The 26,760-nt window shown below is 45.1% G+C and overlaps 2 protein-coding genes across 3 annotated transcripts; both read left to right on the forward strand.

Moving 5' to 3' along the window:
• The first annotated feature begins 913 nt into the window (after window positions 1-913).
• slc35a2 (solute carrier family 35 member 2) lies at window positions 914-8,913 on the forward strand. Of its 2 annotated transcripts, none has more exons than XM_037479800.2 (6): window positions 914-1,500; window positions 2,638-2,820; window positions 2,923-3,074; window positions 3,164-3,286; window positions 3,730-4,295; window positions 6,079-8,913. In XM_037479800.2, exons 1-6 carry the CDS (start codon window positions 1,443-1,445, stop codon window positions 6,104-6,106), a joined length of 1,110 nt encoding a protein of 369 aa, XP_037335697.2. In that variant the 5' UTR covers window positions 914-1,442; the 3' UTR covers window positions 6,107-8,913. The 2 variants fall into 2 exon arrangements, with proteins under 2 accessions (XP_037335697.2, XP_037335696.2); XM_037479799.2 differs by lacking the exon at window positions 6,079-8,913 and adding an exon at window positions 4,578-4,877 and having other exon boundaries at window positions 1,186-1,500.
• A 1,971-nt stretch (window positions 8,914-10,884) lies between these two features.
• slc6a8 (solute carrier family 6 member 8) lies at window positions 10,885-25,665 on the forward strand. Its single transcript, XM_037479784.2, has 13 exons — window positions 10,885-12,007; window positions 16,023-16,154; window positions 17,552-17,822; window positions 18,263-18,395; window positions 20,444-20,578; window positions 20,658-20,761; window positions 21,189-21,313; window positions 21,914-22,026; window positions 22,607-22,744; window positions 22,841-22,943; window positions 24,652-24,752; window positions 24,832-25,002; window positions 25,352-25,665. Exons 1-13 carry the CDS (start codon window positions 11,692-11,694, stop codon window positions 25,481-25,483), a joined length of 1,974 nt encoding a protein of 657 aa, XP_037335681.1. The 5' UTR covers window positions 10,885-11,691; the 3' UTR covers window positions 25,484-25,665.
• Window positions 25,666-26,760: the final 1,095 nt, after the last annotated feature.

The following is a 26,760-nucleotide window of genomic DNA, read 5'->3' on the forward strand; positions in this document are numbered from 1 at the left end:
TAGTTCTTTCATTTACATGAAATAACCACTTATGGAATGGAAAGATCCAATATACTTGATCAGGTCGTGTCCTGGCCCTTTATTACCCACAATTCATAGTATTCAAACCCATTAGGACAAGAGATAACAAAGCTTCAACTTCTAATGAGGGAAAATATCGTAATTTGATATGAAGACTTCATCGGCCATTGTGATTAGCTACATTATGATGATCTGCATTGATTACATAGTTATATGTAATGTTATAGTTATATATTACAGTATCAAACACTTTGTTACAATCATTTACTAAGTGGCCCTAGTAGAGATCTGATAGGTGAGGCCCCTCCAGCAGCCAATAGGATTCCTTCATGTCCTACCTGCAGGAATCATCAGGAATCAGGAACATTGCCAAAATATGTCAGACACACAAGAAATTTGACATGGCGGTTGTTGCATAACATTGGACAGTGAGACAATGGACAACAAGACAAATAAAATGCAAGAAAAGTATCATGTTCAATTTACAATATAGAAAAAAATGAAAAATAGAAGGCCATGGGTTACAGCAATATAGAATAAAAATATATATATACAAAGAAAACGTAAAAAGTAAAGTGCACAGGCAAACTGTGTAGTGTGAAGTGTATGTGCACAGAGGGGGACCCGGGAGGGAGCTCATGGTCCTTATGGACCTCCTGATGGAAAGGACACAAGGAGCTTTTGTCCAGGGTGGGAGGGGTCGGCTAGAACAGAGAAGATCATGATGAAAGAGGTCTCACTCTCAGTTTATCCAGATTATTTTATCCATTGAAGTGTTCATATTAAGAAATGAGGAGGTTGGTGGAAAGAGCTTTTGGCTGCAGAGATGTGAGAGGAGAATCAAGAGAGGGAGTTAATGAGAGAGAAGGAGTTTGTTGAAGGGAGGGCTGATAAGTGAAAGGAGGCCAGAGAGGAGGGAGAGAATGTTCCCACAGATGAGTCAGGTGAAATGTTACAGACGTTTGAGAGACTAAGTGGTCAGAGACATGAAGTGGAGATGCAGTGAGGTTAGATGTGAAGGACTGAGTGAGAAAGCAAAGGAAGAGAGTAAGGTCATTTAGTAAAGCGGTGAAGAGCAAGGAAGCTGGAGATGAAGTCTGTTTGTGGGAAGCCAACTACAGTTCCAGAGGCCCAGACAGGGTTTTATTCCTCAGAGTGATTCCTCCTGTCAGCTCGTGCTCCGCAGTTGTAGTTCCTTTACTTCCGGAACACTTCGCCACACTGTCAGAGCTGATTCCTCCCGAGTTTTCGTTTTGTGGGCTCCGGTTTTAAATCCGTCTGACGGCCTCTCTTACCGGAACAAAGCACCCGGGGGTCGGGGCTGCGGTCCGGTGTCGGCACCGTTAGCAAAGGAGCTAGCTGAGAGGCTAGCGCCGAGGTAGCGGGTGAAGGTTCCGGGCGACGGGCAGACGGAGCCCAGCATGGCCGCGAAGAGCCACAGCCAAGCGGCCGAGGAGAAGAGGTCGAGCCGGAGTGACGGTGAGAGAGAACCGGGGAGGAATAGCTAACCAGCAGCTAACGAGCTGACTTGGCCTGTTATTTGTTTTTTTAAGTTAAACATTTTTTCGGGTGCTAAGAAACTGATATGGTACTATTAAACCTGATTTCAACTGTTTAATGAATAGAATATTGTCATAGTTTTAATTTAAATAGAATACGTAAGATGGCTGAGCTACAGGCTAACGACTAACTGCACTGTTTTGTACAGTGTGTGATGCTAACTGACACAGTTGGTTAATACAGTTAGCTCTGCAGCTAATGCTAACAGCATCCAGGTGTGGTGGTGGCAGCAGTGCTGACGTGGAGCCTTCAGGTGTGGTTGATGTGGTAACAATACACACAAAGGTGTAGTCAGAGTATGAGTTTATATTCCTGTACTTTAAATAATGTTTATTTGAATCTACAGCAGAGCAAATCACTCCTTTTTTTAAATTTAGTTTATCAGTATAATATAATATTATTTTTGCATTCTTATTACTGCTGCTCTTTTTACTGTCTGTCTTGTGTGCACATTCGCATTGTGGGACTAATAATGCAACATCTTATCTTAAAGTATCTTTAAAATCCTCTTCGAAGTACGAAGTAAAGCTTTGAAATGTAGTAGATTAACAAGTTCTACATGTACTTGAGACATAGAAGATTAACAAGTGTTACAGGTGTTCCGACAGGTTTGTGCAGTTGTGTTTGTGTGACCTCCCACTTTGGAAGAAGAAAAATGTTCACACATTAACAGAATTGGACATCAGACATTAAAAGTTCAACATTCTTGTTGGAACAAAGAAAATGGAGTTTTACCACTGCAAAACATGACAAATATTTAGAATATATATATATATATAAAATAGTTTATTTGTGGCTGTAATTAACCTGTTTAGCACTGAACATTTCAACATAACATTCATTAAGTTGATCATCTTTCATTCTCTGTTGTGAGACAACAGCACTCTGTACTTTTCACTTTTGTAAGATGAGAAGTTCTCAAAGTTCAAAATCAAAGATTTGCCCCACCTGTGATACCACTACGACCCACTAGAGGGTCGCGCCCCACAGTTTGAGAGACACTGGTTTAACAGGCCAGGACAAAGACAGGTGAACATGTGTCCTCCCTGTCTCCAGTCAACAGGAAGCTGAAGTACATCAGCTTGGCAGTGCTCGTGGTCCAGAATGCATCACTCATCCTCAGCATCCGGTACGTGCGCACGTTGCCAGGCGATCGCTTCTTCACCACGTCGGCCGTCGTCATGGCCGAGATCCTGAAGGTGCTCACCTGTCTGCTCATCATCCTGCTGCAGAAGAGATGTGAGCGAATATCCAATCAACTCATTATTAAAAGCACCGGTATTGATCCCAACCAGAGATGTTCACTAAAGCCCTGTCTGTGTCCCTCCCGCCTGTCTCCAGTCCACGTGAAGGACACAGTCTACTTCCTGGTTGACTCCATCTTGTTTCAGTACAAAGACACTCTGAAACTGGCCGTTCCTTCTCTCATCTACACTCTGCAGAACAACCTGCAGTACATCGCCATCTCCAACCTGCCTGCTGCCACCTTCCAGGTGAGACCCCCTCTGCCTCACCTTCTTCATCATCATCATCATCATCACACCAGTCAGCAGAGCCCTGACCCGGTGGTTTGATCCCTCAGGTGACCTACCAGCTGAAGATCCTCACCACGGCTCTGTTCAGTGTGATCATGCTGAGGAAGAGTCTCTCCAGAGTGCAGTGGCTGTCTCTGCTGCTGCTGTTCTCCGGGGTCGCCGTGGTCCAGGTACTTGTTCTCCTCCAAACCTAACAATTATTGTTGTAACTGATTCATCTATCCACTTTTTTATTTTGATTAATTGAATGATTGTTAGAAACAAGCAGTTTGTTTCCAATAACATCTCTCATTCACCTCCTGCTCCCTTTCACCCCCCATGTCACCATGGTTACGCCCCTTTCTTTTGAAGGTTTAGTCCAAGTTAATACAAATGTAATTATAATCCATCCATTAAATATTAAAACAAACTCACACACTGCTTAGTCTTCAAAGAGCTTTAATGATCACGTTGTTTACCTTTAGTATCATAGTTTTATTATTATTCATTAATAGTTTCATAATTTTGTAACCCTTGTGCTAAGCTACCAAGGCTAGCGTTACTTTAGCTACACTCCCCCATGAGCAGAGACGTGATCTCGGTCCTGTTTGATGCCCCTCCCCTTCGTCCCCAGATGGAGCAGGAGGGCAAGAAGGAGGTCACGTCGGCGGCCTCTTCCACTCAGAACTACACCGTGGGCCTGGTTGCCGTGGTGATCAGCTGCCTGTCGTCGGGCTTCGCCGGCGTGTACTTTGAGAAGATCCTGAAGGGCAGCGCGGCCTCCGTGTGGGTGAGGAACGTGCAGCTCGGCATCTTCGGCACAGCACTGGGCGCCGCCGCCCTCTGGTGGCAGGACGGCAGCGCGGTGGCGGAGCGCGGCGTGCTGTTCGGCTACACCGGCGCCGTGTGGTGCGTGGTGTTCAACCAGGCCTTCGGCGGGCTGCTGGTGGCGGTGGTGGTGAAGTACGCTGACAACATCCTGAAGGGCTTCGCCACCTCGCTCTCCATCGTGGTCTCCACGGTGACCTCCGTCTACCTCTTCGGCTTCCAAGTGGACCTACTCTTCACCGTGGGGGCGGGACTTGTCATCGGCGCCGTCTACATGTACAGCCTCCCCAAAGGAGCCTCCACCTCCACCTCCGCCTCCACCTCCGCCTCTGTGGCGTCTCCGACGACGGAGATGGAGGCGTTTCTGCCAAAGTCAGTGCTGGTGAAGTAACTCCTCCCTCTGAACTAAAGGACCTCCCCCTGATCTTCTCCTTTCTCCCTCATGCTTACTCCTCACCTTGACCCCCTGAGCTCCAGCTAACCTCCTTTCCTCCTGATCTCAAGGAGGAGGAGACTGTTGAGACCCTTTACTTTCCTTGTTGGTCTCCCTCAAACTTCTCTCCTCCTTTGGTCAAAAGACTGCTCTTCTGACTCAAAAAGGAGGTTTTAACTCCTCCCGCTGTCCACTGAACACTAACTCTCCTCTCTCCTCAGAGCTCAGGGAGTCGTAGCTCCTCCCCCCACCGTCTTGGTAACAGACTAACTGCTGAAAGCACAACCGAGGAGCAGCGTCTCTGCCTTAAAACTCTACTGGAACTGGAAGAGGAGGAGCCTTATTGATGATCGATTATTGATGATCGATTATTGATTATTGATTGTGCTGCAGGAGAATCTGCTCAGCTTCTGTTTCTTTATTCTTAAGGAACAATGAAAGACTGAATTGAAAGTTAACAGGTAAAAACAATCAAATCTGTGATTTAAATCTGCAAAAGAAAATAAACGGTGAAAAGTAAACCTGATAATGTGAACTTCATCACTTGGACTCCTCCACCTCTCCTCCTCTTCCAGCTCTCCTCCTCCAGCTTTCCTCTGCTCTCTTCCTCCACCTCTCCTCCTCCAGCTCTCCTCCTCTTCCAGCTCTCGTTTCTCTGCTCTCCTCCTCCAGCTGGTTCTATGGTTTCATGTGTTCCAGATGATGCTTCTCTGGAGGAACCAGCTGATTGTCGCATGTAGATCGGATGTTAATCTCTGTGATCAACATCATCGATGGATCCCAGTCATTGGTGTTAATCATAACATATCAATCAATAATCAACCTTTTTAAATTATTGATCACTGCTCTGTGAGTGTTGAGTGTAGCGCAGGAAGACTAGAATGAGACGAGGTAGGAGGAGGTGTCCTGATGAAGGAGGTATCCGGTGGAAGGAGGCGTGAAGGAGTTGGCGTCCTGATGAAGGAGGCGTGAAGTAGGAGGCTTCCTGACGAGGAGGCATAAGGTAGGAGGTGTCCTGACAAGGAGGCATAAGGTAGGAGGTGTCCTGATGAAGGAGGCGTAAGGTAGTAGGTGTCCTGATGAAGGAGGAGGTGTCCGGTTAAAGGAGGCGTGAAGCAGGCGTAATGTTGAAGCAGGCGTCCTGTTGAAGGAGGCGTCCTGATGAAGGAGGCGTAAGGTAGGAGGCGTGAAAGAGGTGGTGTCCCGATGGAGGAGGCGTACGGTAGAAGGAGGCGTGAAGTAGGAGGCATCCTGATGAAGGAGGCGTAAGGTAGAAGGAGGCATGAAGGAGGAGGCGTCCTGATAGAGGCATGATGGAGGAGGCGTCCTGACAAGGAGGTGTAAGGTAGAAGGAGGCATGAAGGAGGAGGTGTCCTGATGAAGGAGGCGTAAGGTAGAAGGAGGCATGAAGGAGGAGGTGTCCTGATGAAGGAGGCGTAAGGTAGAAGGAGGCGTAAGGTAGTAGGTGTCCTGATGGAGGTGTGTGTGTACTTTACATCACATCAAATGTCATGACGTTTAATCCAAAGCGACTCACAATTTCATTTTGTGACACAATGTTTAACACATTGTAATAAAAACCTGTTTCAGAATAACGGGGCAATGAAAACTGTTGAAATAACAGAACAGCAAGTAACTTCTTGTTCTCTTTCCTCTCCTCCTTCTCCTCCTGGTTCTCTTTCCTCTGCTCCTGGTTGTTCTCCTTCCTCCTTTCTCTTTCAGGTGTTCAGTTAAACAAAAAGGATCCTGAGTGACAGACGGCTGCTGTTGCCCCCTGCTGGTACTACTAGTATTAATATGTAGTTTTACTATCTACTGCTAGTGATCATACTCATGTAGCAGTATGTACTACTGTAGTATACTTTTATCCCTGTATTATGTACAACTAAGTATTCTACTATACTATCATGTAACAGTATTTATATTTTTTTTAGTTCAAGTTTATTTAATAGATTTAACAAATATCTCAAGTATTATTCATAGAACTTATATTGCTCTCAGCTTATAAATCAAATATTTACAACCAACTGTTTCGATTAAAAAAGATATAAGATAAGATATAAATGATTTAATTCAATTCATTTTATTTTGTAGAGCCCAAAATTACAAATTAGCCTCAGAGGAATTTACAGTCTGTAGACATGAGACATCATCTGTTCCAAAAACTCTCACATCGGCACATGAACAACTCCCCAAAAAATGAAAATGGGGATAAAAGGGAAGAAACCGTAAGCCTGGAACACACCAAGCCGACGCCGACGAACTAGTGGCGACGTGAGCAAACTGCAGAATCGGCTCACGTCGGCAGCGCCCGGGTCCAAAGTTGCCTTGTCACACCAAGCCGATTCTCAACACCCGACGGCCAAGTAGCACGTCCGTTCTGCGCCAGCGTAAGAGGAAATACCTTCCGTACCAGCAGGTGGCAGTATTGGTTCGCTGGCTGAGCAGCCAATCAGAATGATCAGAAGGCCCGACTGACCAACAAGCCCCGACGCCGATTCAACATGTCGAATCGGCCGTTACAAAGCCGACGAGGACCTACTTCGGCTGACGGTGCGGAACACACTGAGATTTAGTCGGCCGACGCACAAAAACTGCCCCACGGCTGACCGTCGGCTTGGTGTGTTCCAGGCTTTAGTAAGAAGGTCAGAGGAGGATCCTTCTATCAGGATGGACAGACTGCAATGGATGTCATGTGTGCAGAATGAACAATGTAAAAGATGTACAATACATTCAATTCATCTAACAGAAAGGATAAAAATAATTGCAAGTAGCAGAACAAGTGTACAGCAGGACCACTGCAGGGACAACCACCATCAGATAGAACCTTCATCAGATAGAACCACCATCAGATAGAACCACCATCAGAGAGAACCTTCATCCACAGAGGCTTCTGTGGGGAGGGAGAGCAGAAAGATGTTTGTTTATGATAACAGTAATATGAATCATATTTAAAATAATGCAGCAGGTGTCATCAGAGCCATGCTATGATCTACGGAGACCTGCTAAGCGAGAAAACACAAAAAGCTCCTGAAAAGAAGCTGAATTAGTGATGTACATTAATAAAACATGGATTATTGTGGAAGGAGAGCGTGAGAGTGAGAGAGTGAGAGAGGGGCTCGGTGTGTCCTAAGAAGTCCTCCAGCAGTCTAAGCCTAGAGCAGCTTAACTAAGGGCTGGTCCAGGCTAACCTGAGCCAGCCCTAACTATAAGAGGTACCAAAGAGGAACGTTCTAAGCTTTATCTTAAATGAACTGACCGAGTCTGCCCCCCGGACTGAAAGTGGAAGCTGGTTCCACAAAAGAGGAGCTTGATAACTGAAGCTCTGGTACCCATCCTACTTTTTAAAACTCTAGGAACCACAAGTAGCATCAGCATCTACGGAGTGTAGCTGCCTTGTAGGACAATACGGTGTAACAAGCTCTTTAAGATAAGACGGTGCCTCACCAGCAAGTGCCTTGTAGGTGAGGAGAAGTAAATTATATTCTTGATTTAACAGGGAGCCAGTGCAGAGAAGTTAATACAGGAGTTATATGATCCCATTTCTTAGTTCTTGTTAATACACGTGCTGCAGCATTCTGAATCAACTGGAGAGGTTTAAGCGATTTACAAGAGCAGCCTGATAACAAAGAATTAAAGTAATCCAGTCTAGAAGCAACAAATGCATGAACTAGTTTTTCTGCATCACTTTGAGACAGGAAGTTCCTGATTTGCGATATATTACGTAGATGAAAATTCTTTATATGAGAGTTGAAGGACACATCCTGGTCGAAGAGAACTCCAAGATTTCTGACAGTGCTGTTGGATACCAGAGCAATTCCATCCATGAGACTGTATCATGTGACAGATGACTTCGAAGGCGCTCTGGGCCTATCATGATAACTTCTGTTTTTTCTGAGTTTAGCATCAGGAAGTTGCAGGTCTTCCAAGTTTTGATGTCTCCAAGACAATCCTGAAGTCTAACAAGCTGGTTGGTGTTTAATACGGGAGATCCACACCCCCCCCCCCCAAAATATCAATACATCGATGAAATGGATTTATAAATATGAGATATTAAATTAAAAAATATTTATTGTGATCTAGAACCCGATTATCTTCATTTACTAAATATGTATCATTAATGTATTTACTATCCTTTCAAAATAAAAGCAAACAATTATTTAAAAAAATAAAAATGATATTTACTGTTAAACCTGTTATGACAGAATCCAGAATTAGGATTTTCAAATTCAAAAAGATGCTAAATCGAAATAATGCCCTTGCAAAAATATCTTAAATCATTTTATTCTTAAAGTGTAGTTTCTCCAAAACAAAACGATTTGAATGTGTCTTCTGGAGAGAAATGAACCTCAAGTGAGTTTTTTTACATTTGTCCATGAGAATGTATTTTTCTGTTATTTCACACTGTGGAGCGAGATTGAATTTAACTTCTCCAGTTTCTGAAAAAAAAAGAAATAATTTTGATTGTCCAACTTTAGTCATTTCTTTCTAAAGTCCGATCCTCATGATTTTTGATCCATGTTTTGTTTTATATCCAAAGTAAATTAATAAATCATCACAAGCAAACTAGCTCTTTGATTATTGATTTCAATGTAAAATCATCAGCTGACTTTTGTTTAGTCTTCAGCATATATTGGATTCCAGATATTAAACTTTTATTCTATTTTAGTTGTCGATCAACGGCCAAAATCACAAATGATCCTCCGTACACACGCGACATCCTGTGACCTTTGACCCTCACATCGGCACAGGGAAAACTCTCCCTTCAATGGGAAAAAGGGGAAGAAACCTCAGTGAGAGATGTGACTGAGATCAGAACTGGTGTCCACTCTGTAATGTTTGACACTGACAGATGTGTATATATAATATTTATTCACCTGACACATTACTGAGGTGAACCTTTCATTGAGGCTGTTGTATGACATCACACTGCAGTACTTTATAAAGGTTTCATCAGGTACAGACGAGGTTTGATGAAGTAACAACAATGAATCCGTTCATATTTTAACACACAAACCTACAGGGAGCAATGATGCAACAGTTGGATCGGTGACATCATCAATGACTAATATAGTATTTAATATCATACAAGAATACAGTATTCCTTTTTGTTAAATATATATCATAGTCACTGTGTCCCTTTGAAACTGTCCTGCTTGGTTTAGAGGACACGTGTCAAAGTCCAGATGACTTCAACGTCACGGTCTGGACCTGGACACGGTTTAGCTAACTATGCGGTAAAACTATTGCAGAAAATAAATGTGTAAAGTTTTCAGGTGATTTAACAGTGTTAAAGTAGGCGTTAGCTCCTTACCTTTTGGAGCCAAATACTGTTGTAATCATGAAAGTTTTTGTAACCAGAGTCTGTAAAATGTTGCTAACGCCGGTGAATTAGCCGCGTGCTGCTATGGCCCTGACCCGGACAGACGTCCATCGTCACTGTAAATGTTAGACGTTGGTTAAAAGGTCGCCAAAATCACCATTGAGGCTGTCAACCCAACTCTGACCTTTCACATGAATATATTCTGCTTCAACACCTCCAAATGGCGCAATAAAAGCTCTTTGATCAACGTTTGTTTGAAAAACGCTTACAATGACAATGGACAGCATCATTTTACAGACTCTGATTACCAAAATTGTTACTTTCACAATTAAAACAGTATTTGGCTCAAAAGTTAAGGAGCTAGGAGTGTCCGTCATGCTAATGTTAGCTGTAGATGTCCGTGTCAGGAGACTTTAAATTGCATTTCGATGAAGCTGCTAAAAAGTCCACTTCGTGAGCAAGCTCATGTTAAACCAGGGGGGCCGGGTCGTTCCACCCCCCCCCCCCCCCCTATGATTTCAATGGTCCAGTATGAGTTTGACACCCTGGTTTAGAGTCTCGATGACTTCTCATGTCCTTAAAGCATAGTTTTACTGCACAACGACAGACAACAACAAGCCTCGCTGAGGACACCGAAAAGACGTTGAAATAAAACATGAAGTTATTGCTCATAGTTAAAAAGGCTACAGAAATGTTGCTTAAACAAGTACTTTCCTTATGAGGAAAGAACCTGAAAGATTAAAAAGTATGAAATAAATCCCATCAATTATAATTGTAAAACACAGGAATTGTGAGGGAGGGTTGTGTTGTTTGATTTCTTGTTCTTCAGAACATTATTCATACTGTTTCTAATGAGCTTAAAATGTTCACCTTGAAACATCATTCATTTTTTTTTATTCATAATTCATCATATGACAACTTTTAGTGTTTAATAATAGCTATTATGGTTCTTATATTAAAATATAATTATTAAAGTACTGATGTTATATAACTATAAATGCGACATGAAACATAATACGTTTTAACACAGTGAAATATAGACTGCGTGGTGCGTGTGGCGGCGCGCGCATGCGTAGATGGATGGGGGGGGTACTCCTGTGACGTCACAAGAGCAGATTAAATTTGGAGGGGTCTTAGGGGGAGGGCGCCTCGTGATGAAAGAGAGGGAGGGGTTTTCCTGATGACGTAGGAACAGAGAGGAGAGACGAAGGGGCGGGGCTGCGCGCGTGACGTCAGGCAGTGCAGCAGCGTCTCCTTGTAAAGCCGCGGGTCAGACGGACGGACCTTAAAAACCTCGCAGCTCCGCCAACGGGACATTTCACAGAGGACCGAGACGCGCTCACGTGCCTCTGGACTGCAGCCGCTCGGTGTCTCCGGTGGTCCCGACGCCCCCGCGCTCCTCTGCGTCCTCCTCGTGCCTCTCCGCGCTCATGCGCTTCTTCAGACTCACATTCAAGTGTTTTGTGGATTGTTTCTGAAGGTCGCCGCTCGCGCGCCGGTTTAACTCGCTTTATTTTTTATTATCAGCTGTTTTTTTTATTTTCACTGTCGTGTCTCTCATTTTGGATCGAAGGACAGAAATGTCTCCTGATTATTACTAGAACATTCTACGTTTGTACACTAATCGGGATAAATAAATAAAACAGATTGTGGATCATCGCGTCCTCGTCTCCGAATCATCATCATCATAATAATAATATTAATAACAATAATATTTATTGTAACTCAAGGAGGAGAAACCCGTGACCGGACTCAGTCCTCCGCTTCTGACGGGACCCGAAGGGACTCCGCTCCAGTAGGACAGACGAGGACCAGCATTAAAGGTTATAAAGAACCTGCAGATTTAAAGGGGACGTTGTGCGTGAACTAGTGCGGCCGGTCCACTACTGGTCCACTACTTAAGGGAACCTAAATACTTTAGAGCAGCTGACTTTTAGAGACAGGTGTCCTACCAGAACCCACCTGGGGACCAGACCCAGCAGTGACCGGTTCTGAACCGAATCGGACCGGGAATGGAGAAGCAGACCCTGCCGGCCTCCTCCTGCTCCCTGGTTCTCCTGGAGGAGACCAAGAAGAACCCCCTGCTCCTGACCAATGGAGGGGCAGGAGGAGGTTACCCCCCCTCGGCTGCTAACGGCAGCCTCGTCCCGCTGGCCCCGGGCTCCTGCGGCGGGCCCCCCGGTAAAGCGGTGCCGGTACCGGGTCCCGGTTACCCGGAGCGGGAGACGTGGACGCGGCAGATGGACTTCATGATGTCCTGCGTGGGCTTCGCGGTGGGACTCGGGAACGTGTGGAGGTTCCCGTACCTGTGCTACAAGAACGGAGGAGGTGAGAGCCCACGTCTGAGTGACAGGGCAAGGAGTGGGCGGGACTTAGCGTGATCTGAGTGGCAGCAACAGGTTCAACCGTGCGTGTGCGTGTGTGTGTGCGTGTGCGTGCGTGCGTGCGTGGGTGTGCGTATGTGCGTGCGTGCATGCACAGAAAAACAAATCTTTGTGTCAAATTATTATTATTAAGTGTTTTCTTTAAAATGAGTAATAATACGGCCTCTTCAAAATAAAGTAGTCTTTACAGATATGAAATATCCTATTTGTCCTCAATGGATCCATGTTTTTCTTTTTCAAATTGATACTGAAACACCTTGAGGGAACATGTTTCTTCACCCTCCTTGTTCAAGCTTTATGAATTAAAAGACCACAGCAAGTGTTGATGAGGGACAGGAGACATCCTCATGGGACACTGATGGACGGACTCGCTCTGGTCTCAGTCTGATGTCCCAGCAGGGTTCCTCTCCTCTTTCTGCTGAGAGGACACATGTTTGTTCTCCACTGGAAAGGTCTCCTTCTCACAGTAGGACGGGAGAGGTCTGCATGTTCTCACAGGGAGGAGGGGGGGGGGGAGAAGGAGTTCACACTGTTCTTCTGTCACAGAGTATAAAGACGATATGAGGTTGTAACTCTTCTTCTGCTGCTGTGTGTGTGTGTGTGTGTGTGTGTGTGTGTGCGTCTGAAGTTCACTTGTAACTAAGTAACGACTCTGTTGCTCACTCAGTGATTTAGAATCTCTCTGATGTAGAAGAACATAAAACACATGGTCATGACGGAGTTCTAACTAAGAGCAGTTGATTCTCACGTCTTAAACACATAAGTTGTGAGAACCAACTGTATTTAAACACGACATCGTTTACCTACGGCACGAAACTTCAGTGACCTTATAAGCTAAGATGTGATGTTATTTATTATCTTATAACATTTATATCTGTAGATATTCAAGTGAATTATATTACTTAAAAGTGAACTCTTCCTCGCTGTTGACTCGCCTGCCTCCATCCTGAATAAAGAGATCTTCCTCGGACCCGCACAGCATGATGGGATATGCTGGGCCTCATTGGATAGATCAGATGTGTCCTCCACACCGCCCCATGGGGGGCTGCGTCCTTCGACCGCATAAAAGGATCCCACAGAACGGGACATCAGAGTTGCAGCCCAAGTGATGCATGAGGTCGATGAATGACATGTCACCTTAGGAGGACGTAGTCTCAGGAGGACGTAGTCTCAGGAGGAGGCGACCTCAGGACGCTTATTTTGCTAATCGATTCATTATCTTTTCGATGAATCAAATAACAAACAGCATTAAAAAGCTTTGATTTCCAACCCTTTATTCTAAAACAGAACTGCAAATTCACATTGCAAAAATACGTATACAGAAAGTACAGGTTTCTTCTGGAACATAATAGTTTATAAAAGGAAAAAACAAATTAGATAATTTAACATGATTTGTTTTTACATCAGAACTTGTTCTCTATACTACACACCCAGACGCATCACTCCCTTGAAGCTTACTTATTCAATTATTACCATCGTTGTAGTGCAAGTTAATTAAATCTATACAGCTAAAAAATAACCAAGTGCTATGAGATGAATTTAAAATGGCATTTGTAAATAAATGCATTAGAGGCTTCTTAGTTAAATGGTTTACAAGGTGTCTCCTTTTACAGGCATCACACCAACTACCGTAAACCCACAGTAGATGTGCACTAGACTACCGTACATGACAGGATTAAAAAGTACAACACACACAAATATATTTGTCAACGATAACCGCCGCTTCTCCGCAACTCATTGAGTGATGTAAGAATCGATAATGAAATTTGTTGCCAACATGTTAAATAATTGATTTCTGTTGATTTCATCGATTCGTCTGGTCTGGACTCTGGTTGGTGGGTTTTCTCTCATGGCGGCTGAGTGTGAACGAGGAAGGACGCCAAGCGCAACATCGTCATCCCTTTTGCCACGTGGATCACAGATTAACCGGACTGACCTGTAATCTCTTAATCCTGTTGGCAGCACTCACTGCTCCTCCCCCTTCTCTGGTGGAGGTTCCAGAGGTGGCTGAGAAAAGTTCCTTTGGGCCTTTCCAAGAGATGCGGAGGAGGTTCTAAAGGTCCATGAAGTGGTGTCAGGGGTCCTTATGGGGATCCAGTGATCCTAAAATAGTTTTGAAGGGTCCAGTAGAAGTTTGAAGGTTCAGGAGGAGTTCCGAGAAGGTTCCAGTGAAACTTTTGGCGGTCCCATCTGGTCGAGAGCTTCTAGTGTTCATCGAAGAGGTCCATTATGCCCCGTAGAAGGTTCCTTGTAGTTCTGTAAGATTTTCCATAGGTTTTGTTTCTTTAAGTGGTTCAAGAGAAGAAGTAGGGATCATTGCGGGTGGTCCAGTGGTCTTTGAAGGGTTTCGCAGTCTCATGGTCCAGGAGGATATAAATAAATAAAATAATAATGTAACACGTGAAGGCTAATGCTAACAAGAGCATGCTAGCATGCTAACAGCAGCTGAATTAGAGGTACATTTGGGTATCAAGAGAAATGAAGCGTTGGAGGATGGTGGTGATGATGATGATGGTTGAGATGGTGATGATGATGATGATGATGATGGGGATGATGATGTTGATGATGATGATGATGATGTTGATGATGGTTGAGGTGATGATGATGGTTGAGATGATGGTTGAGATGATGGTGGTGGTGATGATGATGATGGTTTACATGGCGATGATGGTGGTGGTGATGATGATGGTTAAGATGGTGATGACGATGATGATGTGATTATGATGATGATTGAGATGATGATGATGGTTGAGATGATGGTGGTGGTGGTGGTGGTGGTGATGATGATGGTTGAGATGATGGTGGTGGTGATGTTAATGGTTGTGATGATGGTGGTGGTGATGATGATGATGATGGTGGTGGTGATGATGATGATTATGATGGTTGAGATGATGATGATGATGATGATGATGATGAGGTAGTTCATGCTCTTGTCATCAGTCAGGGATTAGCTCGGATTAGCCAGTTTAGCTCGCTAACTGTAGCGTTGCAGATTAGCGGGCTAACTGCAGTCTGTCTGTCTCTTTACTTCAACAGCGGGTGTGTGTGTGTACAGCTGACTAAAGAAGTGCTCTAATCCACACTGAGTTACTGACAATTTAACAGCATTACACCACTTAGCCTTAGCCTGTGTGTGTGTGTGTGTGTACATGTAACACACAAGCAGTGTTGTCATGCTAAGCTATGTTAGCAGGGACTTTCCCCAAAATGAACACTTCTTTGGTGCGTTTCTATTCGTCGCACCACTCACTACCACACACACACAAAGACAGACACACACACACACTGTCACAGCGGGGAGGCGGACGCAGGACTCAAATGTAGAGTTCAACAAAACGATTTCATTACAACAATAACGCAAACAGGACGGGGACCAGGAACTCACAAAACACATGAAAGTCATTCAGGACAGACATTCAATGACGTGACAAGAGACAAGAGACACACAGGGCTTAAATACACTGGGATGGTGCAGGTGATTGAACGCAGCTGGAGACAATCCGGGACACGGCAGACAATTACAGGGGAAGACACAAAACTACAAAATAAAACAGGAAACAAACCCACACCGTGACACACACACACACACACACACATGAACACGTAGTCACATCCTTTGAGAATCAAACCATTGATGTTTTGACTCAAGTAGCTTTACTAAAAGATTCAAGGGACTTTCGTGAGTCTCTCTTCTGTCTAAGAGTAACAGCAGCTGTTATGTAACAGCCTCCTCTCTCTCCTAGCTCCTAGCTCCTAGCTCCTATCTCCTATCTCCTATCTCTCCTCCTCCCTCCTCCTATCATTTCAGTGTGATTCCATTCATGCCAGCTCCTGATGGCACTATGACCCAGTTAGCTTCTGTTGTGTTTGTGTCAGCCGGAGGAGAGGACATTTCCTTTGTTTATTCTGATCTTAATGTCCTCTGCGTCCTCTGACCCGTGTCCCCTGCCCTCCGGCAGGTGTCTTCCTCATCCCATACCTGCTGATCGTGTTCGTGGGTGGGATCCCCATCTTCTTCCTGGAGATCGCTCTGGGTCAGTTCATGAAGGCCGGCAGCATCAACGTGTGGAACATCGCACCGCTTTTTAAAGGTACAGTACGCAGCGTCCTGTCCAGGACGCAGCCTCCTGTCCTTTGCAGAGGACAGTGGTGTTTCAAAAGAATTCAGATGAGGAAAGACGCCGTAGTATATATAGTACTACGTAGTACAGTGGAAGCTGTTGGATTGAAAGATGTTTAAACATTTCACAAGGCTGTTTGATGCCTTTTTGCTTTTGTTTGTTGGCAGAGAAAAAAGTCATCATCTTTTACTGTGAACTTTTCATTTTATTTTAATCACAAACTACTCATTTGTCTCAGAAGGCTTTATAGTCTGTAGACCTGTGACATCCTCTGTCCCCAAACCCACGTTCTTAAAGATGTGTTTCCCTCTGCTTCCTCACTTCAAATATTGTCAATCCTAAAAAAAACATTTTTCTGGATGAAAGTATGTCAGATCAATAAAGTTGCGTTGCCGTGGTAACTGTTGATGTTAGGGTGAGTTTTGCAAACACACGTCCAGCTTTCTGTGGAGATTTATCTGGACGCAATAATCTGTGATCCTGCTGCTCTACGTGCCTCCAGACACGGCTGGAAAACTACCAGCAACACACACACACACTCACACACACACACACTCTGACACACTCACACACTCATATCTCTGTAAGCTCTATAAAGAGTTTATCAGCCGTCTGCACATGACTCGGTGTCATTAGCTCCGTTTACTACACGGACCTCCCTCCGACCTTTAAACTTGCGTGTAGACGAAGCTGCACCTTGACATTCACTCAAGTTCACGCCAACAGTCAACACGCGAGGCTCAATGTGGATTTAGTTCGAACCCTGAAGACCAACAGCTGATCAGCCAGAGAAGTTCAACTATCGTCAGACTTTTATTTTAATCCATCGCCAGATCAGATTCTGTTAACTATTGTTAACTATTGCTTCCAATCCTGGTGGTTCTGTTTCTGTTAACCCTAACCTTATTTTGAAGAGAAAGGTTGAATGCTAAATCTCCCTCAGATAAGAAGTTCAAATGAAAACTCCATCTGCTACTTCAGCACCAAGGACAGCGACGTAGATTCATCACAACATCCGTTGTGTTAGAGACAAACTGGCGGATTAGACCACACCTACCAAGTGTGGTACAGCTGTAAGAGTTGTGTTAGTTGTTGTTCAGACGGACATGTGAGGACAGTGATCTTAGTTTGTCCTCATGATTCTGGGCCCCATTTTGTTTTCCCTTTGTTTGCTTCATAACATGTTTGACTTCTAGAGGACGGAACATGAGTCATTTCGGTTAGGTTTCATTTTAGGTCTTTCTCTATAATCTATCCTGTGCTCCTGTTCTTCTTCATCTTCACTAAAGTTTCTTCATGTTTCTGCTCTGTGAAAAATCTTGACATGGAGAAAACCTGTTGTCTCCTTTCTTCCTCCTCTTCCTCAGGTCTCGGTTACTCCTCCATGGTGATCGTTTTTTTCTGTAACACCTACTACATCATGGTGCTGGCCTGGGGCTTCTACTACCTGATCAAGTCCTTCAACTCCACCCTCCCCTGGTCCACCTGCGACAACGAATGGAACACGCCCAGCTGCATCGAGAACTTCCGCCACCAGGACTGCGTCAACGGCAGCATTGCCAACGCCACCGTTGTCGGCGGCAACATGACCTGCGCCCAGCTGGCCAACGCCCAGTCGCCCATCATTGAGTTCTGGGAGTGAGTTCTGCTCGGGTCGGGGTTCTGGGTCCCGGTTCCAGGGTCAGGCTGTGTTTTCTTTGGGTTGTGAAAACGGGGAGGATGAAGAGGGAGGTTTCTTCAATCTGCTGAACAACTGTAGATCAAAGGCAGTCACCTCGGTCCATGTGAGAAGACATCGGGTCACCAGCAGCAACCAGACGTTTCAGGATAAATGCAGCGGCGACAGGAGGGCCATTTCACAGCTATCTTTAGCATGCTAACTAATGCAGCTGCAAGCAGTTAACAAGGCGACAGAGTTTGATCAAATCAATGAACGCACACAGGGATAAAGTTGTTATTGTTACTGTATTATTGCTGCTATTTATCTAATGTTCATAATTGTGCATGAACACATATTTACAGTAGTCAGTATTGTTGTTGTTGTTGTGATGTAAACAATGTCCTCTCCCTCTCTGCAGGAGAAAGGTGCTCAACATCTCATCCGGCCTGGGTGAAACTGGAGAGTTCAACTGGGAGCTAACGTTGTGTCTGATGGCCGTCTGGGTGATGGTTTACTTCTGTGTCTGGAAGGGAGTCAAATCCACCGGAAAGGTGACACACACATACGCACACACAAACACACACACACACACACACACACACACACACACACACACACACACACACACACACACACACAAGCTTTAGACCTCTTTTTTATTCCAGTTCTGCTGTATTTGAACTCGTATCCGGTTAATTCACAAAGCACGGATGGTGTTTCCGTCACTAGGAATCCAAACACACCAATTGAAGAACACAACTAAATAATATATCACTTAGTTTTGTTTGTTAGCCTCCAGCTACAGAAGTCAGATGAAATGTTGATGGAAACCTTAGAATGTGTAAAACACTAAAGGAAAGGTCCCAATCTTTTCAAAACTTGTTTATTTGTGTTTTTAATTTAAGGTTTGTGATTGTGTATTAAATACCTCATGTTGCCAACTTGTCACATATTGCTTTTGTTAATCAATAGTTTCAGGTTGTGCTTTGTCACATTGTTGTCATTGAGGAATTTTTAGCGTGATCATAATTGTTAAGTCCCCACAATGTCATACATTCCAGAACACGGGCCGGCTGAACAGCTGGGGGTCATTTATGTAATGCGGCTGAAGGTCAGAGGTCACCTGACAGCTGATTGATCGGCTTCTGTGCGGCTGCATCAATAAGAGAGCAGAGCGCTGGCCCGCTGTTCTTTCATTTTGAACCAGCGGGAGGTTGATTTAAAACAGAAGAAGAAGAACGGCCGGTTTGGTCAGCGAAGAAGAAATGTGTGACTGTTCCTTTAAGAGTTCGACCTTCACGCTGCTGAGATTCACTGTGTGTGTGAGTCTCACCAGCCATGTGACGGTGACACTCACACTGCCGTCACATGGCTGGCCATAGCGTTGCCGTGGCTACAACAGGGAGGAGGAAGGGGAGGGGCTGTGAGGTGGCGCGTCTTGATTGGTTGTGGTGTGGGAGGGCAGCTCGACTGCAGTGGGACGTGACTGAGTCAGAGGGAGAAGTACTGTGTGTACTGTGTACTGTGTGTACTGTATACTGTGTGTACTTTGTACTGTGGGTAGTCTGTGTACTGTATGTGTACTGTGGGTAGTCTGTGTACTGTGTGTACTGTGTACTGTGGGTAGTCTGTGTACTGCGTGTGTACTGTGTACTGTGGGTAGTCTGCGTACTGTGTGTGTACTGTATGTGTACTGTGTGCTGTGTGTACTGTGTGTAGTCTGTGTACTGTGTGTGTACTGTGTGTACTTTGGGTAGTCTGTGTACTGTATGTACTGTGTGTGTACTGTGTGTGTACTGTATGTGTACTGTATGTACTGTGTGCTGTGTGTACTGTGTACTGTGGGTAGTCTGTGTACTGTGTGTGTAGTGTATTTGTACTGTGTGTACTGTATGTGTACTGTGTGTACTGTGTACTGTGTGTACTGTGTGTACTGTGTGTACTGTGTACTGTGTGTGTACTGAATGTGTACTGTGTGTACTGTGTACTATGTGTGTACTGTGTGTGTACTGTATGTGTACTGCGTGTACTGTATGTGTACTGTGGGTAGTCTATGTACTATATGTGTACTGTATGTGTACTGTGTGTTTTGAGTAGTATTAGTAGTATTTACCACATAAGTTTTTGTGTTCATAGTGTCATCATCAGAAGCACACACACACACACACACACACACACACACACACACACACACAGTTTTAACACAATTAAAGGCTATTCAGTAAAGTTTCATTTTAACAAATAGGTTCTTCAAGTTATGAATGAAGCGGTGAACTCAAAGACCTCAGTGTGTGTGTGTGTAAGTCAGCAGCGTTCACACGGGTCTCAGTGCCAACACAAACTGTTGTTAATCGTCAGCAGGGGACTGAGAGTCAGGAGGGTTATGAATGAAACAATGAACTCAACTACCTCAGCGTGTGTGTGTGGGTGTGTTTGTCAGTGTGTGTGTATGTGGGTGTGTGTGTCAGTTTGTGTGTGTGGGGGGATTCTCGTCCTCTGCTGTGATTTGACTGAAACTCGACTCAACCTGAGACCGACCGCTCTCCATGGTGCTGACCCTCCACATTCCTGTGTGTGTGTGTGTGTGTGTGTGTGTCAGATTGTGTACTTCACAGCCACCTTCCCCTACGTGGTGCTGGTCATCCTGCTGGTCCGAGGCGTCACGCTGCCTGGAGCCTACGACGGCATCATGTACTACATCAAACCAGACTGGTCCAAGCTGGGGGAGGCCCAGGTGGGTGCAGGACCAGAACCAGAAAAAAAGCCAATGGTCCCTGACCTCTGACTTCTGACCTTTGACCTCTGACCCTCAGGTGTGGATTGATGCCGGTACTCAGATCTTCTTCTCCTACGCCATCGGCCTCGGAGCTCTGACGGCGCTGGGCAGCTACAACCGCTTCAACAACGACTGCTACAAGTACTGAGCTCCCTTTACAAGTACTACCTCCACGTCTGGGATGGAGTACAGTGTAAAGTACTACATGTACTTCTGAGATGGAGTACAGTACTACATGTACTTCTGAGATGTAGTAAAGTATAACATACTACATCTACTTTATACTTTACTACATCTCACAAGTACATGCAGTACTTGTGAGATGTAGTGAAGTTGAAATAGAAGGTCAAATAACTAGACGTGTACTACTACTACAGTCGTAAATGTACTATTGGACTGACAGGTACATTGTGTGTCCTTTGTGTGCACTCAAATGGATTTGTGATGATAGTATCTCTACAAAGTAGTAATACTATGATGTGGTACGTCCTGCTGAGTGTGTGTGAGACGCGTTGCTAAGCTACGTCAGCTCCTCTGTCCACTGACCCTCTCGTCTCCCGTCCCTCAGAGACGCCTTCGTCCTGGCGATGATCAACAGTGGGACCAGTTTCTTCGCTGGTTTCGTGGTCTTCTCCATTCTGGGCTTCATGGCCGCCGAGCAGGGAGTCGACATCTCGCAGGTCGCCGAGTCAGGTGATGTTTCACTAGTCACAAATGTTATGCTATCACACATTACATTGCATTACATGTCATTTAGCTGACGCTTTTATCCAAAGCGACTTACAATAAGTGCATTTCGACCATAAGTGCACACGAGGGCTGAATGTTAAAAACATGACCTCTGACCCCTGAAGCAGTGTTGAGTTCCTACGAGCACACGTTACACTCACTCAACTTTACTTCAGTCTGTGTGTGTGCGTGTGTGTGTGCGTCTGTGCCAACTGGATGTTTATAAATAGCTTTCATCACATGGTGTGACATCACAAACTTATATTCAGCAACACACTTTCAGAGGCGCATTTATTCCTTGTTCACCATGTTAGCGGGCTACTATAAATATAAATACAAACGTGTGTGTGTGTCTGTGTGCGTGCTTGTGCGTGTGTGTGTGTGTGTGTGTGTGTGTTGTTTAAACAGGCCCTTTCACCGGCTGACTTGTGACTTATCTTCATTCTCCTGTAAATTAAAGTTTAAGAAGAGTAGGCGCTGCTTGCTGCTGATTGGACGGCAGTTTGACTGTGAGGGCGTGCAGCAGTATCTTTATACTTATCTTTATTATTATTACTACATCAGGTCCTGGTCTGGCCTTCATCGCCTACCCGAAGGCCGTCAGCCTGATGCCGGTGGCTCCTCTCTGGGCCGCGCTCTTCTTCTTCATGCTGCTGCTGCTGGGACTCGACAGTCAGGTGATCAATCTGTCTCCTTAAGGGCAGCATTCCAACAGTCCTCCAAGGGCTGGGAAGGTTCACTGGTTCCTTTATTAGCTACTTTAGCATAGCAAATGTGCTTCAAAGTTTCCTTTATTAACTCCTTTAGCATAGCAAAGGTGCTTCAATGCTTTATTTACTAGCTCCATTAGCATAGCAAAGGTGCTTCAATGCTTCCTTTACTAGCTCCTTTAGCATAGCAAAGGTGCTTCAATGCTTCCTTTACTAGCTCCTTTAGAATAGCAAAGGTGCTTCAATGCTTCCTTTACTAGCTCCTTTAGCATAGCAAAGGTGCTTCAATGCTTTATTTACTAGCTCCATTAGCATAGCAAAGGTGCTTCAATGCTTTATTTACTAGCTCCTTTAGCATAGCAAAGGTGCTTCAATGCTTCCTTTATTAGCTCCTTATTAGCTCATTTTGTCCCATAATGCCTTGCCCGGCATCACTTAGACAGTTGGACACACTGAGCTGGGGCAGGTTAGCGTCGTCATAGCGGGCCTTTCCTTCCTTTCTTCCTCTCCACTTCGACCTCGTCAGTAACGCTCTCAATGTCTCCAGTTCGTCGGGGTGGAGGGTTTCGTCACTGGGATCCTGGACCTGTTCCCTGGGAAGCAGCAGTACCGCTACAAGAGGGAGATCTCTGTGGCCGTGTGCTGCTCGCTGTGCTTCATCATCGACCTCTCAATGGTGACGCAGGTCAGACTCCTGAAAGACACCTCTGGTCTAAATCACCAGACCACTAATGACAGCAGTTGTGATGTCATCATTTGACCCCCATGTCTCTCTCTGCAGGCCGGCATGTACGTCTTCCAGTTGTTTGACTACTACTCGGCCAGCGGGATGACTCTGCTGTGGCAGGCCTTCTGGGAGTGCATCGTGGTGTCTTGGGTCTACGGTACACACACACACGCACATAGACACAAACACACACCCAGACCAATAAGAATCGAGAAAGTACAATTTCTTCAAGAAAGCCAAACTAAATAAGTGCTGCCTAGTCACGATGTAGTCGGTAACACACACACGCAGTGTCGTGTTTCAGGGCTGTGTGTGCGTTCTGGAAATAAGTGTGCGAATAGTTATCTGATGTCACTGTATATAAAGGTCACAGTTCAGCCATTTTAACTATGGGTTATATTTACTTCTTTATGAAATACTATATATACTTATATATATATTATAGTATATAATATTAGTATATAAAACTAGAGTACTGTATTAACATTCTACGTCATGAAAATGTAAATACAAAAAGTCATAGAAAGTGAAAAGACTAATTCATAGAATGAAATTTAGTTTGTTGAAGAAGGGCTGAAGAGTCCTACTGTACTAAAAGTACTAATCCACGGCAAAAGAACATACTTTTTTAGTGTGTTGAAGTCATAAAAAACAGTCCATATAGTTTAATCAGATATCAGATCAGAAAAGAGAAAAAAATGATGAATACCTTATGAATCAGAAACACAATCATTTTATTCCACAACAAACAAAACAAAACGATCAACGAAGCCCAAGAGAAACATCTTCATCTCCTCTGGTCTCATCAACTTAAATACTGCTTCACCAAGACATGAAAAGATTGATATTTTATGTCGTAGTTTAGAATTAGGACCAAAGCAATCAAATTGGATCCTAAAGCTGGAGTGAGAATGTTTAAATATACGATTATATAATGCATCATTGATCTGTGGCCAAGGTTCTAGTACCACGTACACATCCTCATATCATATGTCCACCCTCCCGATTTTTTCGGGAGACTCAGAAATTTCAAAGCCCCTCCCGAAAATCTCCCGGACCGACTTTTCTCCCGAATTCCACCCGATTTTCACCCGGACAACAATCGACCACTAGCACCCCCCGTCAACCGCTAGCACCCCCCTACCCCCACCCCCCGTCGAGACTGCTAGCACCACCCCCCCACCGTTGACCGCTAGAATATCTCCCGGATTCTGAGGTCTCAAGGTTGGCAAGTATGCCTCATATTCAACATGATGGACAATCCGTGACTGGCACATGACCGCTGGGGTTCAGACCAGAGAGGCCGTTGCTCCCGATCACACCTGTCCAGTAGGACCATGGAGTCCCCTATTAGAGCCCAAGGCAGGCCCATTCAGGGTCTCCAAAAAGGCTGTATACCCCAAGCTCCTGCAGACCCACAGACAACAATCAGAGTCCCCCCCACCTCCCCACAACCCAAAGGCATATTGAGGCGACCCTTTTGTCTCTTGTGGGTACCCCCATGTCTGCTTGGCGCCTAGACACGCCTGTCACTACGACGCAGCGCCCCGGAACCCATCGGGGTCCCATCGGGTAAGGGGCTCCTTTGGGCTGTGCCCACCCGGTTGCGGCTGCCTGGGCCTGGCTCCACACGGGGGCCTGGGTTCCTCTTTCCCTCTTCCATGGAGTACTTAGTCTGGCCCATCGCCTGAGACAACTTTGCCACGGGTAACCCGACCAGGAGCACCAGGCTCCAGACAACACACCTCTAAGGTTCATAGGGACACACCAACCTCTCCAACGAGATACAGGGATGGTCTCCGGAGAGGCACATAGTATTTAGGACTCTATTAATACATTCTATTGAGGACTCTACTTTGTTGCAGGTGCTGACCGCTTCATGGACGACGTGGCTCGGATGATTGGCTACCGGCCTTTTCCCTGGATGAAGTGGTGCTGGTCCTTCATCACCCCGTGTGTCTGCCTGGTGAGACTCAAGATGAACCTCATGCATGAATTACACATGTGAGTCATGTATATCATGTATGTTCACCCTCCCTCTTCAGGGCATCTTCATGTTCCACCTGGTGAACTACAAGCCGCTGACCTACAATAACCAGTACGTGTACCCATGGTGGGGCGAGGTCATCGGATGGTGCATGGCGCTGTCCTCCATGCTCTGCATTCCTGTCAGCCTCCTCTACAAGCTCTTCAGGGCCAAGGGGACCTTCAAGGAGGTCAGTGTGGACACGGAGAGGACAAGTAGACGAACAGGCAGACGGACAGGTAGACAGCCAGGTAGACAAATAGGTAGACGGACAGGTAGACAGACAGGTAGACGAACAGATAGACAGACAGGTAGACGAACAGGTAGACGGACAGGTAGACAGACAGGCAGACAAACCAGTAGACGGACCGGTAGACGGACAGGTATACGGACAGATAGACAGACAGGTAGACGAACAGGTAGACAGACAGGTGGACGGACAAGTAGACGGACAGGTGGACGGACAAGTAGACGGACAAGTAGACGGACAAGTAGACGGACAGGTAGACGGGTATGTTCATCCTTTGTGTGTGTTACAGCGCTGGGCTCACCTGACCACCCCAGTGTGGGGCCCCCACCACCTGGAGTACATGGCCCCCGACATCAAGTCGCTGAGCTCCCTGTCCGCCGCCGACGACAACAAGGTCATTATTTTTGAGAGCGTCATGTAGGTGGGGCTCCTCGGAGGATGGCCGCTGATTGGCTGCCTCCCGTCCTCCGCCGTGTTCCACAAGAAGAAAAAGAAGAAGAGAGCGGGGCAGTTTTTATACATCCACGATCTCGAGATTCAAACCAGCAGCTCGCTGTAAAGGGCTTCCACTCCTCTGCTCCTCTAGGTGGTGGGGGGGGGGGGGGGGGGATTGTTCATATTATTCTATTTCAAGGATCAAATGATAGACTTCTTCACAAAATGTCCAACAACGGAAGAGCTGAAGAAGGTTGAAAAAAGAAAATAGAGTAAAAAACACTGTTGAACGTCGGGCTTCCTCCGTGAGGGACGAAGAGAATCACACTCTCTCACACACACACACACACACACACACACAGTGTGTGATGGCTGTCATTCTGACAAGGTTGTAGACAGTCGGACCCCAGAAGGCTGTCGCGGTCATTTGTCTCATAACAGGAAGCTCAGAAGTTTCATCCATCTCTGGTCGGCGTGACGCCTCTGGATGAGATCTTCTCCTCTTCAGACCTCTAAACCCGTGTAGAACTCCTTCTTTTCATGAGGGGGTTCTGGAATGTTCAGAACCCCCCCCCCCCCATGAATTTACAGAAAGAGTTTGGGACACTATATTAAAAAATGAATAGATAGATCTTTGATAATTATTCCCGGATTGAAGAAATCCGACATTATTGTACGCTGGATCAGCTGCTCTATTGTCGCGGTTCTGACCTTTGACCCCTCTGGTCAACTAAAGTGCCAAACGAAGCGGTGCTGATCCCAGACCAATAAGATGCTCACTCTTCTTTTTCTTCAACACTGAGCTCCTCCCACCAGACGCCGCGCTCTCCTCCAAACATCAACTAATAAAATAATAAAAGCTTTATCTCACATTCAGAGAATAAGACCAGAATATTTGGACCTGAAAAGTTACAAAATGTAGTTGATAAATCTTTGTTTTGCACTTAAAAAAATGAAAATGATATCAAAGAAAAACTAAAATGAATGAATGAACTAAATGGAATCTGATCAGAAGTGTTTGAATCTAAATATATACAAAAACCCAACAAGAACACAGATAGTATCCAGTTTGGGTCCTAGTCACTGTTGACTATTGACTATTGAATTATTAATAATTTGATTAAAATATGAATGTACTAATAAATAATAATAAATAATAAAAAATAATGTAAATAATTATTATTATTAGTTAATAGTTAATAATTATCATTATTTAGTGATTGACCATAATCATTTTTCACTGCTATAATCAGTGCTAACCTG

Source organism: Pungitius pungitius, chromosome 1 (assembly GCF_949316345.1).
Source record: "Pungitius pungitius chromosome 1, fPunPun2.1, whole genome shotgun sequence".
NCBI lineage: Eukaryota > Metazoa > Chordata > Actinopteri > Perciformes > Gasterosteidae > Pungitius > Pungitius pungitius.

Bases quoted from the DNA above. Each gene is read 5' to 3' on its own strand.
- slc35a2 (XM_037479799.2), top strand. From the start codon at position 1,443: ATGGCCGCGAAGAGCCACAGCCAAGCGGCCGAGGAGAAGAGGTCGAGC. The intron at 3,287-3,729 runs GTACTTGTTCTC...CTTCGTCCCCAG, and splicing joins CCGGGGTCGCCGTGGTCCAG to ATGGAGCAGGAGGGCAAGAA. The intron at 4,296-4,577 runs GTCAGTGCTGGT...CTCTCTCCTCAG, and splicing joins ATGGAGGCGTTTCTGCCAAA to AGCTCAGGGAGTCGTAGCTC.
- slc6a8 (XM_037479784.2), top strand. From the start codon at position 11,692: ATGGAGAAGCAGACCCTGCCGGCCTCCTCCTGCTCCCTGGTTCTCCTG. The intron at 18,396-20,443 runs GTGACACACACA...TGTGTGTGTCAG, and splicing joins GAGTCAAATCCACCGGAAAG to ATTGTGTACTTCACAGCCAC. The intron at 21,314-21,913 runs GTGATGTTTCAC...TTACTACATCAG, and splicing joins CTCGCAGGTCGCCGAGTCAG to GTCCTGGTCTGGCCTTCATC.